Below are 13,245 nucleotides of genomic sequence, written 5' to 3' on the forward strand. Positions count from 1 at the left end.
GTCGATTCAATGAACCAAAAGGTGAGCTCATGATGGTTGCTTCATCCTTTTTGTTATGTCTTGGACTATTGATTTGAAGGTTTGAGTTGGAAATAAAACAACATACCATATTGAGTGAGAGAGTATGTGCATAGTTTTATACGGTTATTCCATCATTAATTCATTTTACATTCATGTACATGGAGATGATCTAACCCTTTCCAAAGTCATGCGATGCCGTTTCTTACTGGTGCCTTTTTACTCCGATAAATTCTCTTTTGGGGTGGCCTCTTCTCGAGAAAGGACAAGTACAAAACAAAGGGACCCAAACTGATAAAATAGCACACTAGCACAGGTGAACCTGTTGGAGTGGGAAAGGATCAAATCAAATCTAAAAAAGGAGAGAGGCGGGCCTGTGGATGAGATAGCAAATACTGTTCCCAAGGCAAAGCCTTTCTTGGTGGGGCCGGGGACCCGGGGCACCTAAATTTTCCATACTTGTCCTTGACCTGGCTCTGATCCCCCGCAAAAAGAGATGCATGCACCCTTCCCAATTACATAGCAAGTCAGAGAACAACTCAATCTCCACTACTACCTGGTCTCTTCTATCCATTTGGGAAAGCTCTGATGTTATCAAGCACTCCTTTAAAAGTCTGTCCATGCTTGTCATTGTCAACACAGCCTTTGGTTTTGGGTACCTCATCCACGCAAACTAGCTCATAAGAGTGGAGGGACCCAAGACAGCGAGTGTTACGAGAAAGAAAAGTACGAACCTATATCAAGAAAAAGAATCCCGTTGGTGCATTATCGGATAATTTTAAAAAATAATATAAATTATTTTTAAAATAAATTATTAATAATATTAATTATTATATTTGTCACGTACCAATAATATTACGATAAAATTGTTAACAATTTTGGTTGACATATTTGATATGATAATTAAATTATCAATAATATAAAATTAAAATTTCAAAATATTTTTAATAATTTTATTATGATGCCCTTATTTTTTTTGATGAGGAATAATGAGAACGATGTGGGTGTGATGGTAGTGTAGAGAAGTGACAGATCGAGAGGTGTGAAAAATTACGGATACGAAGAGATGGAAAAAGGGTAGGAGCATATGGAGTGTGGAGGCCGGGGGGATGGGCGTGCTGGAGTCACGAGGGATGGGGGATAAAGACAGAAGAGCTGCAGGTAGATAAAGGGAGATGGAGGAGCCACAGGTCGGAGGTGCATGCGAAAGGAGGTGGGGGAAGGAGGCAGGGGCGGCTGAAGGGCAAGGCCACCGAAGCCCTTGCCTTAGGCCCCCGCCCCCAGGAGGCCCCTCGCTCGGCGCTCGCTCGCATCCGGTTGCCCGGCATCGCGGTCCAGCCTCCGCCTCCGGGCGGCATCCTGGTCCAGGCGTCCAGCCTCCGCCTCCGGCGTCCTGGTCCCGCCTGAGCCGCCTCCAAGCCTCCGGCGCTCCGCCTCCATGTCTCCGCAGCTCCGCCTCCGGCGTCCCAGTCCCGCCCCGCCTCCAAGTCCACGCTCCACGGCTCCACCAGTCCCGTTGTCCCGGTCTCTCGGCCCGGCAAGGCCTCCCTGGCCGGCGGCCGGCAAGGCGGCAAGGCAAGAGCAAGACCACCAGGAAGGCAGGAATCAGGAGCCTCCCCGGCCCGGCAAGGCCTCCCCGACCGGCAAGGCGGTGGCAAGGCCTCCCCGCCTTCGGTGGCCTTGCCCTTCAGCCACCCCTGGCTGTCGGCAGCGCTGGCCCGCGCCGGCCCCCGCCTCGACGAGATCCACCAGCACCTCCCCTCCCTCGAGGCCTCCGTCCGTCCGATCCGCGCCCACCGCGACACCCTCATTGCCGTCGGCGGCCATATCGACCGCGCCGTCAGCCCCGCTTTAGGCCTCCAAATATGTTGAGCCGCCCCTGGAAGGAGGGAGGGAAGAGAGTTGGGCAATAGGTTTTGTATGATTTTTTTAAAGAATATTTGTCTAAAATTTTTATTGTAACATTGTCAAAGAAATAAAAATCTAAATAGTCACTCATTTTTAAGGTAATCCAGATTGTCTCTCATAAAATAATTTGGATTGTCAAGATAATCTGAATTATCATCCAAAAAGCATATCAAATACAGTAATACAAATTATCATATTAAATTGTTAGTAATTTAGATAGATTATCAGTTACCAAATGCAATCTAAAAGATTTAAGTTTATGATTTTTGGAAACTCTAACGCAAATTCATGGGGCTTGACATGGTGTCAAGAATCAATTTAACCAATTTGGTGAAGTGTTTGTTACAGTACTGGCCCTTGAATATCTTTCACATCGAGCAATAGCAGTGGTTGTTCAATTTTTAGGTTTTCATTATGAGCTTTTTTTTTACCCCTGCATCAACCTTTATAATTAATTTTTTATTTAATGTGAAACTCCTCCTCATTCCTTCATAATTTGGATGCTCTCACTTTATGCCCGCATAGTTTTTTGAGTGAATGAGGGTCGGACAGGATCCAACCTCTATATTAGCATCGTTGGAACTTCTCTGACAGTTCATGAGGGGTGTTACCCCACTACCATGTGCCAATAAGAGGAGGCAAGATACTTTGTGCAAGTTATAGCATCGATGATTGAAAGAGATGGGCCACATCTTGACGCTTATATTGCTGTACTATTTATGAGCGGATTTGGACATGATTTAAGTAGGCATGTGAAGGGTTTTAAACTTCATGGACATGTAGATTTTAATCTCATCTGATTTTGGTCCTAAATGCATGAGCAATGGTGCAAATTTTTAGTAGTAAGTCTTTGTTCAAGGGACTGATTTTGCATCGCATAGTTCGATTTGAAGCTATGGGCCCATTTGATAGAAAAGTGCAAGCATGTAAAATTCTTGGATGATATAGTATTTTTTTTTTTTAAATTAAAATGCTAGGCCAGGTGCTAACATGTTCATATTCACAAGGCAGCCCAACTTAATGCATAAATATGTTCTATCTTGAACCTTTTCAATCTCTTAAGTCCTGAGAACGTACCTGAATGTCATCATACATCCAATTGGCAGTAATGTTATTCTCTATGGTCATAGATCTGATATTTGTGCACCCTTTCGTTCCCTTTAACATACAGCACAGATGATCCTAACTAACTTCTTCTTCTTCTTCATCGTCATCTTCTTTTTTAAATGGAATGGTCTTAATTTACTTCACTAGATTATGTATGGGATGATGGGAGTAAGGTGTGATAAAGGTTGGAGCAATAGGCTCCTACCTTGAGCTGAACTCATGACGCCGTCTGTCCCATGACTCAAATATGTGGTATTTGTCTGTCATAAGTAGTTTTATAGCTTGTAAAAAAGACATTTGCCATGCATCAGTGTCTAAAAATTCATGTCACACAGATTCAGCCAAGGTTAACAGCATGATAGTGCAACCTGAGTCATCTTGCCACTATATCCGTATCCTACGAGTGACATCTTGCATCCAAAATAAGGTCTCATGGATTTAATGTATCTCATCAACCCTTAAAGTCGACTTGGTCTTCAAAGATTTCTTAAACTAGCCATCCCTTGACCCCAAGTCCAAGCATAAGAAGCATGTTAGCTTTTTTTCTTAAAATTAATTTGAACATAGAACATCCTCGAAAATAGATAAGGGACGAGTGCAGGGCGATAGCCAAGTTTGCCGAAGTGTAGGAGAATATGTCTATGTGCCTTAAATCGACTCGGTCCTCAAACTTATGGCTAGCCATCCCTCATGAATTGCCGTGGATAAAGTTATAGAAAGCAAAAAGAATAAGAACACAGTCCAAGGTTCAAGGAAGAGCCAAACTACATATCGTCCAAATACATGGTCCTTCACAGGCGTTGCGTAAGAGGGGAAAAAAAAAAGGCCAGGAGAGAGATCGATAAACGATAGATTCTCTTTCCTCGGATTGGGTGCTATCTTCCCTTCACCATCTGCACGATCCATCCGTGCATGCCCTCCTACCTTCTCCAATTTATTTCACTGCACAAATTTCCAACAGTTAAGACCAGAAAATAATATGAGAGAGAGATAGAGAGAGTAATAAATGGAGAAAGATATGGAAAGGTTTGCATGGATGGAACTAGGCAGATAAACAGCAGCATCCACTTTTGATCGAATCTCACCATGCGGTTATCCTGTGTCAAAAGCTATGTATGAAGCAATAGAGCCAGATGCCACTCCCTTTTTTTTTTTTTTTGTTTTTTAAACATGTTGCAACTCCTTTTCGTGGCTGTCACGTATAAATTATCGCCACCATGGGAAACAACCATGTATGGGACACGAGCGTGGGAAGCAAGCTACATGTGAAGCAAAAGCAGGTGGTGACCGAGGGGTTATCAAATGGAAGACTCGTGCCATGGAGATGGCACCCCACTCCTCTTTGAAGATATCCTGCACTGGACTCCAAATTGGAATACCCTCGTTGTTGTTGTGTGTGAGAGAGGGTTGGGATTCTGGATCTCTTCCAATCATACATAGATCTTTGGAAAATGGAGAGCCAACCAACTGTACTAATACTTGTTGATAAATATTGTGTTTTTTTTTTTGTCAAGTAGATAGCAAATTAAAAGCTTACTTAAAGTTTCTATGTAATTCATTTGGACCGAAGTTTTTTTGTCCATGACTCCTAAACCTTCAATTTGCAATTTCTGAATCTCCCAATATCATGCACCCCACCCCGCCCCGCAGAAAAAGCTTGGTTTGTGCTACTTTAGCAATTATAAAGTTTATGGAAACTTAGCATATTTAAAATAGACTTCTCTCGTTCTAATAAAATATATGGAAAATAGTGGTGGGCATTATGTATGTGTGTGTATGTAGGTATGTATAAAGAATCTCATAGAGAAGAATGGTTTCCTTAACGTTCCTGCGCAAAGAGTGATGTTATAATTAATCAATTCACCAGTGCTGTTTTTGAATATAATATTTCACAATTTTCTCAAATTAACAAAAGAATAGGTAATATATATTTGGCAAAAGTTTTTTTTCAGAAAGCCATTTAAAAGTTCTATTTGGACGTTTTAAATTTATTTTTTTTTATAAAGTTTAACAATGCAAGCCATCCAATGTTCTTTGAAACTTTCCTTTTTCCAAATTCTGTACATTTTCGACCTGAATTTTTCATAGAACTTTCTATTTTTAGCTATCACCCAGGAAGAATGCGGGCCCACCCAGGCCACCGGATTACGGGCGGTCACCATTTTCAGGTGGTCCCCACTTTTCTAATTTCCACGTCAGTATTCCACGTGGCAAAATGATGGGCCCTCCTAAGGCCAGTTTTGACAAAACGCAAGAACGCAATCGCCCGCCACGTCATCTACTGGGGGTGGTGTGGTAACCACCCCGTAACCGTACCTGTGTACCTGGTTTGGAAGCGCTAGACACACCCACGTGTCGGTCATGTCACGGTGGACCCCGATTATGGATGACGGATAGGAGGCTCTCTGATTTATGCTACCGGGGACGCAGCTGTCACCCTCCCATCTGCTTGCTTTATGCTCTCCCTCCATGCGATCCTCTCCTTCTCCGCTCTCTATATATTTCCTCTCCAAAGAAATCTCTCCAAGAAAATAGAAAGAGAGTAGTGCTGCAGTCAGGAGACTAGCACCATTCCTTCTTCCGTGGCCTATATGTATGTATTTTATTGTGATGGGAAAAAAGGATTCAATTATTAAGAGAGAATGTTAAGGATTCAATTATTTTGTATTCTTTTACCTACAGTTCATTGGCTCCAAGATGGTGCGATGGCTCGTGGCTCCTCCTTCCGATCTCTCCGTCTTAGATCCACAAAGAGGATGTCTCAATGGGCAACAACAACATCAGCAACAATTGGCTCATATTGGATATGTTGTTCCTCATACCACCTCAATGCAATCGTTTCACAGCCCTAATGATGACAAGAGAAGCAGAAATATTAGTTACATTCACGACCAAATTGGCGATCATGGCAATGGCTGGCCAAATCTTGCTGGCACTAAGTATTTAACTATTGGTGCTGCCACTACTGGGGAGGAGGAAAAAAGCATCAAGGAGCAGAGCGACAATTCGAGGAAGAGAAAGGCTGAGAACATCTCTCACCAAAAGGTAACATCGGGTATTCCTCTCCCTCTAATTTTTTAAAGATTTTACAGCATCTTTCAGACTCAAGAATAATAAGACAGCGTTTTTCTGTGCAAATTATAAACACATTTTGCATCTAGACATGAAATAATGATGGAATCGAATTTATTATCAAATTTATAATAAGCTTGTTTCTTGTCTACTCTTTTCTTTTCTTTTTTTTGCAAAGTTCTTATTGTTTTTTTTGACAGGTCAAAATTCTAGTGTTTTATTAACATGAACTTGAACACTCACAGTGTTAAGGTTCTAACGAAATCCTGCCGAGAGAATTAAAGAAAATTCAGAAACAAGCTTTGCTAGCATGCATAAATGCAAATCAAAGCATAAAAGTCATCTTCTGTCGAACAGGTGGGATGTGGCAACACTGCAGAGGATGGCAAGAAACATAAGAGAGTGAAAGAAGACAGAGTAAGAGGAGGAGAAACAGCAGCCAAAGAGAGCCCACGAGCCAACAACAAAAGGGAAGCCTCGGGAGACGCCTCCAAGGAGAACGTAGAGCCACCAAAGACCGACTACATCCATGTCAGAGCCCGTCGAGGCCAGGCCACAGATAGCCATAGCTTGGCTGAGAGGGTAACTTTGCTTCTCATTTCCAGCCTTCACTTCTCCCTCCTCTTATCGGTATCTCTCTGTTTCCAAACTTATGAGTCAGTCCGTGGTGTAGGTGAGGAGGGAGAGGATCAGTGAGAGGATGAAGTATCTGCAGGAGTTGGTGCCCGGGTGCAATAATATCACAGGGAAAGCCGGCATACTTGATCAGATCATTAACTATGTTCAGTCTCTCCAAAGGCAAGTCGAGGTAGTTGCCAACTTCCTCTGTTTTATATAGGCTCATTTCTTGTTAATAAAAAAACATAGAGGCTGATTTGTTCTTTTTTAATTTCCCTCTTAATTGTTTCGCCTCTGGATTTGTAACAGTTCTTGTCCATGAATCTCGCTGCTGTGAACCCGAGGCTGGACTTCGACATTGATCATTTCTTCAACAGAGAGGTGAATTTTATATCGTTGGCACACCTAAAATTTTGATCTCAGAGATGTAGTATTTTCCCTTCCTTAAGATGAAAGAGAAAGGGAAATAGTCTTTGATAGAAAGAGAAGCCACCATTTGATAGTTTCACTTGATGTTCATCAGAAAATGAAAAAAAAAAAAAACATCAAAAACAGAATCTCAAATATTGTGCCCATAAAAATTGTTTGGCTAAGCCCATAGTGTGGCCATGGTTAGTGAGGAACTCTGAGAAAAGCCAATGCACTCACCTTTGGAGCGCCCAAAATGTACAGCCTTCTACCATCAAAAAGGAAAAAGAATCTTACTTTGGATGGTACCATCACCTGCTTCTTGGTTAAAAGGACCGATCCAAGTGGCACCAGTCCTTGTTAGAAGGACAAATCCAAGTGGCACTGGTCCTTGTTTTAATCTCGATGAGCAAAAAGCTTCAGTTCTATGAGCAGTGGCTCCGTTTGCCTGGGAGCCTGGTCTCAAGCTTAGATGAGGTCGGTGGGTGGCGATCAGCCCCACCTTGTGTAATAAAACAAACAAACCAAAAAAAAAAAGAAAAAAGAAAGAAGGAAAGAAGGAATTACACCCTTCTCAAGTTGATTGTCAGATTAGTTGTTTTATGAGGTGGTTTTAATATTTAGCATTTGTTTGGTTGCCAAACTCTATTTGCCGTGTCATATTAGCTAAAATTATTAGATTTTTTTATGGTTATTTATTAATCTGAATCTTTTTAATATTGTATAGATAAACGTAGCTTGCAATTCTGGAGTCATGCCAGTGACTGATATGTCATCTGAGCAGTTGGACCCGTCTTATGTTCAGTTCACCTGCTTGCATCCAACAAGTGCTTGTTGCGGACTTGACATGGCTATGGATTCCTCAGATATAGTCCTCCATAGAACCATGAGCTTGCCTGCATCAGTGCCTGGGCCAATCTTGGATTCAAGTCTCAATGTAATTACTTCTAAAACCATGTTCATGAAATTTATTAAGATGAGAGAATGGAGTAAAAGTAGTAGCCACCTGCCCTTGGTCACATTTAAAGGACATTTTCAGGTTCATGGATCTTCTTCTTCTTGGAACACTGGCTTGCAGAACCTCTATGGTGTGGAAGTTCTTCAAGGAAGGGGCCCTGCCTTTCCCTTTCAATCACTGCAAGGTAAAGATACGACTATCCTATTTGAAGGACATGGAAATATGTAGAAAAGGGCAGCATTAGATAATTCACAGTTCAATTTCATTGTCTTCCTCACCATAGATGTTTTCTACAAAGGGAAACCATCTCTATACATGGTCATAGGATGGTTGGTCATTTTTTTATGAGACCATATTTTGCAAAATTAATTGGTTAATAATAGGTCAACATAATATCATGTTATCAGAATTCAGATCTATTCAAAATGACATATTATTTTATGGAACTTTTTTTTTGCAGGTGATATCTTACCTTGCAATCTCGAAATGGAGATGTAAGAATATATAAAAACTTCTTGGAGGTTAAATATCCATTTCGAAGCTCGAAGATTCTTTACTAAATACATATGTAAATTGATCTGATCAAGCATGACTACTTCTCATTGAAATAAACTCCCAAAGTGATGTTCATGTTGAAGGACTGAAAAAAAAAAATCCATCCATGTTCTACAACAAGCTGTTTACAATAATATAAGCTTTCAAAAATCAAAACCTGCAGTTTGTCTTGGTTTGTGCCTTCAAAGAAGACTATCAAGGTAGAAAAGAGATGGAAGTAGACTTGTGCATTCCATTTTGCAATTTGACTCAAGCAATCTTCTAAAATCCAACTTCCTATGCAAAAATTCTATTCTTTTTCATGAATATGATTCTTTAATAACATTACTGAATGATCATATACACAAACTTAATGGATAACATGCATTTACAAATTTATGTTCTACTTCATTAGAGGAAATCGATTAAGGAACATGAACATTGGTCAATTTGCAAACATTTTATATGGAATAAAATTGTTACGGTATCTTTGAAGCCATGGTTGCCGTATGTGTCTGACCTTTCATTTTAATTAGTTTAAGTGGACCATTATAACTAGATATTGTTCCACTATCCTGAATTTGTTCCAAATATCTTGCTTAGCTTTCATTGCACCTTGAAGCCACCTTTCCTATGGGTTTATGTAAGGTTTGCCTTAGGAATGCCAGGCGTATCATACCATATCAATATAGAGAACTTTGGTTTGATGTGAATGGCACACCATAAAGGGGCTGTACTGATATGTTTATATACAGAAACCAGATTACACTTGGGGCTAGATCTATGGGCCGAATCTATGGGATCACACTTGGTTATAAATATAAATCCCAAGATTACAGCTACGGTTACAACAGTTCCAACATAAACATAATCAGTTACAGCTATAGTTAATACGCAATATAAATACATTTGTTACACATTTAAATCCCAATATTGTAACTGTCAATTAATGGATCAATTGAAATTCAAATTTTTTACATCAATCTAAATTCAAATTATCTTTTGAACTCAAATTATCATTAGATTCCTCTATACGCCCCTGCAAGATTGGCGAACCGTTGAGGATGCCAAGCTTGATTCTTAAGCAGGTGAAGCGATGTCTGGATAATGCTTTAAATTATCTTTTGAACTCAAATTATCATTAGATTCCTCTATACGCCCCTGCAAGATTGGCGAACCATTGAGGACGCCAAGCTTGATTCTTAAGCAGGTGAAGCGATGTCTAGATAATGCTTTAGTCAGAGCATCAGCTAGTTGATCTTTGGTGGAGATATGAGATACTACAATTTATCTTATCTTAACTAAATCATGAACAAAGTGATCATTGATTGCAATATGCTTCATTCTCAAGTGAAAGACTGGATTGGTAGGCAAGTAGGTTGCACCTGCATTGACACAAAATATGGTAGGAGTCTTTATAGGAAAAATGTGTAAGTTCAATAAATAGATTTTTTTATCCAACTAAGTTCAGCTGCACAATTAACAAGAGCCTTATCTTTAGCTTCTGTGGAAGATTTGCCTATATATCTTTGCTTCTTAGAACACCAAGACACAAGTTTACAACCATAGTAAACAAGATAAGCACCAATGGAGGCTCGATCATCGATACCAGTCCAATCAGAATTAGTGAATGTATGAAGTTCAGGGGATGCTCCATGTTTGAAGAAGAGACCATGATAAGGAGTGGCCTTTAGGTATCGAAGAACTCATTTGAGACAAGACTAATAGGTCTTAGTTGGAGCATATATAAATTGAGACAAGTGGTTGATAGCAAAGGCCGCATCAGGTCATGTAAGAGAGAGATATTGAAGTGTTCTAACAAATTTGCGATAGTCACTAGGATTGGCTGAGGCAGAGTCATTACAGAGCTCAAATGAAACTGAAGTAGAAAGAGGAATGCAATTTTTTTTTTGCATCTGCCATATGAAACTTTTCTAAAAGTTCATGAATGTATTTCTTTTGGGAAAGAAATATATTCTTATTTGTAGGAATGACTTCAGTACCTAGAAAGTAATGAAGTGCACCAAGATCTTTGATAGAGAAGTGCACTGCGAGCTGTTGTAAGAAATCATTAATGGCAGTGACATTATTTGCAGTCATTAAAAGATCATCCACATAGACCAAAAAAATAAATGAAGATTTGGTCTTGAGAGAAGATGAAGAGAGAGATGTCTACAGTGCTATTTGAGAAGCCATACTAAAGGAGGAAAGATTTGAGCTCTTGGTGCCAAGCTTGAGGTACCAAGCTCGAGGGGCTTGTTTAAGCCCATATATTGCTTTTCTAAGCTTGCAAACATAATTAGATTGAGATTTATCCACAAAACTTGGAGGTTGGTGCATGTAGACGTTATCAGTTAAGGTTCCTTGGAGAAAAGTATTGTTGAAATCAAGTTGGCGAATAGGCCAATCATAGTGGAAAGCAATGCATAAGACAAGTCTTTGTTAGAACGTGGGGTAGTTTCATGCATGAATTTCAAAATAATTTTGAAACCTAACGCAGTGGAATAGATCTAGATTAAACTTTTTAACCTAGCATGCATCAGATCTAATCTGAAAACTACCTAAGCATGAATCTATTGACATAATAAAGCATGCATAATCTAAAATATTAAAATCATAGATCATATCTATGCTGTAGATCATATCTACGATGAAAATGAGATCAGATCTCAATACCTGAGCGTGGATCGATCTACACTATAGTTGATGATCGTAGATTTGATGGTTCTTCTAGCTACACAGATGTCCAGCCTCCATAGATATCCATACGAAGCTCCTGATCCAATCAGAGGTACAACAATCTCCCTAGAGTACTAGCTCTTTTGTAGAGATCTACTCTTGATGGTTGATCTAATACCTTCTTCGTATCTCTTGGACTCTCTAAGAGATGAAGAAGAGCTAGAAGAAGATGAGGTGAAGGAGGATCTTGAGAATTTTTCTCTCTTCCCAAACCCAACACCTAAGCCCTAGAACCTTAGAGCCTTCTACATGCCAAATAAGGAGACACCCCTTTTAGCACATGCCAAACTAGAATATTTCATGCTAGAAAACTCGCGGAATTAGTTCTCATGGTGAAAACCATCAGGTTTTAATGCCAAAAACATTTTCTTTTTAAGGTTGGCATCCAAAAGAGTTTGGATGAAATCAAACTCTATCAAAGATAGGGATTAGGGCTTATCAGGTTTCAAACTTGAATTCAAATCCAATTTGAGTTCAAATTCAAACCAACCTTCATCCATATCCATGGCGTGGAATAGAGTAGGTAACAAAATATTTTAGTATGGAGAAAACCTCATGCAAAACTAGATTAGCGTGAATAATTGGCATCATGAAGAAGGTGTGGTGCAAGGGAGGAGTCCAAACCAATTTGGACTCTTAGTTGGTTCAATTTGGTTCTTATCCAAATCTAATTTGATTGAATCCAAAGAGATGATTGAACCTAATCTAATTAGAAACCTAATCTCCTCAATTAACTCAACCTAAGTCCTGATCAAATTAGGAATTGGTTTTCCTTGCAATTGAATTATTTCATAACTCAATCAGACCAAACTCAATCCAAGTCAAACTGAATCCAATTCAACTAGACTTGATCCAAACCTTATTGCTAAATCTAATTGAGCTAATTAGTAATTTAATTACTAATTAATTCTCCTATACTTCACTAACTCTTAGCGAATTACTTAATTACAACTTTTATATAGGGTTAGTCATTAATCACATTGACGATTATTCCATCAACAAATCATAATCATTAACTACCATCTGATCAGACAAGAATTTCTTTTATGTGCGATCTCATAGGTTCTATTCTGTCTGATAGTGTGATATATTATGATCTCTATCATAATATCATCGAAACTCCTTTCGATAGATTGGAATAATTTCAATTTTATCATTTGAGTATCATCGATCATCAAGACGACACTTGACAAGTCTTACAATCCACTAGTGATACCTAGCAGTATGTAGTGGCAACCCAGCAGAATAAAAGTATTGAACCCCTAGGTGCAGTTTTTGTATGATTCAGTCCTTCTATTGTGAGTTCTGACTCGATGGAGGTCATGGAGAACTCTTCAAACCCTGCCAGATTGGCTTGACTTGAGTTTATTTGTGAATCCTATGGATATTTTTTTTAGTATTCATATTTGCTTCGGTTGAAGACTTCTTGAACTCAATCTCATGAATTGTATAGATCTTTTTTTTTCTACTAAGATCGATAGATTCTATCTAGGTATATCCTACTCCTGACAATGAACTTGAACCCACTGAAGCCAACATACACCGCAAGGACCTAAATGGTTAAGGGTCTAAGTTTAGGTGCAGTCAAACTCAATAGCCTCACTGCAAATAGCCAATGCACCATAGATCAAAGGACCACTCACACCACTATGGCATCGATCAAATCACTGACGACTGAGTAGACATCCAAATGATTTTTCGTATTGGTTACGCTCTGTGCAAGTCATTCTCTAACAACTATCTGCACTCTCATCTCAGTATCCCCACACTGTAGATTCGAGACTCATCTGTCTAGAAGAAAGGTGATCCATACACCGATCTAACTGAATTGATCACTGTCCTCTATGATAATTCTACGATCGGAAGTATTTAGAAATTAATCA

The 13,245-nt window shown here is 39.6% G+C and overlaps 1 protein-coding gene across 3 annotated transcripts; it reads left to right on the plus strand.

Annotated features, from left to right (window-relative positions):
- Nucleotides 1-5,155: 5,155 nt before the first annotated feature.
- On the plus strand, nt 5,156-8,775 carry LOC105056257 (basic helix-loop-helix protein 79). 3 transcript variants are annotated; one of them, XM_010938393.4, is made up of 8 exons: nt 5,159-5,626; nt 5,716-6,078; nt 6,463-6,687; nt 6,779-6,913; nt 7,033-7,104; nt 7,859-8,068; nt 8,171-8,273; nt 8,550-8,774. In XM_010938393.4, exons 2-8 carry the CDS (start codon nt 5,731-5,733, stop codon nt 8,585-8,587), a joined length of 1,131 nt encoding a protein of 376 aa, XP_010936695.1. In that variant the 5' UTR covers nt 5,159-5,626; nt 5,716-5,730; the 3' UTR covers nt 8,588-8,774. The 3 variants fall into 3 exon arrangements, with proteins under 3 accessions (XP_073103892.1, XP_010936695.1, XP_073103891.1); XM_073247791.1 differs by lacking the exon at nt 7,859-8,068 and having other exon boundaries at nt 5,156-5,626; nt 8,550-8,775; XM_073247790.1 differs by lacking the exon at nt 5,159-5,626 and having other exon boundaries at nt 5,639-6,078.
- Nucleotides 8,776-13,245: the final 4,470 nt, after the last annotated feature.

Source organism: Elaeis guineensis, chromosome 13 (assembly GCF_000442705.2).
Source record: "Elaeis guineensis isolate ETL-2024a chromosome 13, EG11, whole genome shotgun sequence".
Classification (NCBI taxonomy): Eukaryota; Viridiplantae; Streptophyta; class Magnoliopsida; order Arecales; family Arecaceae; genus Elaeis; species Elaeis guineensis.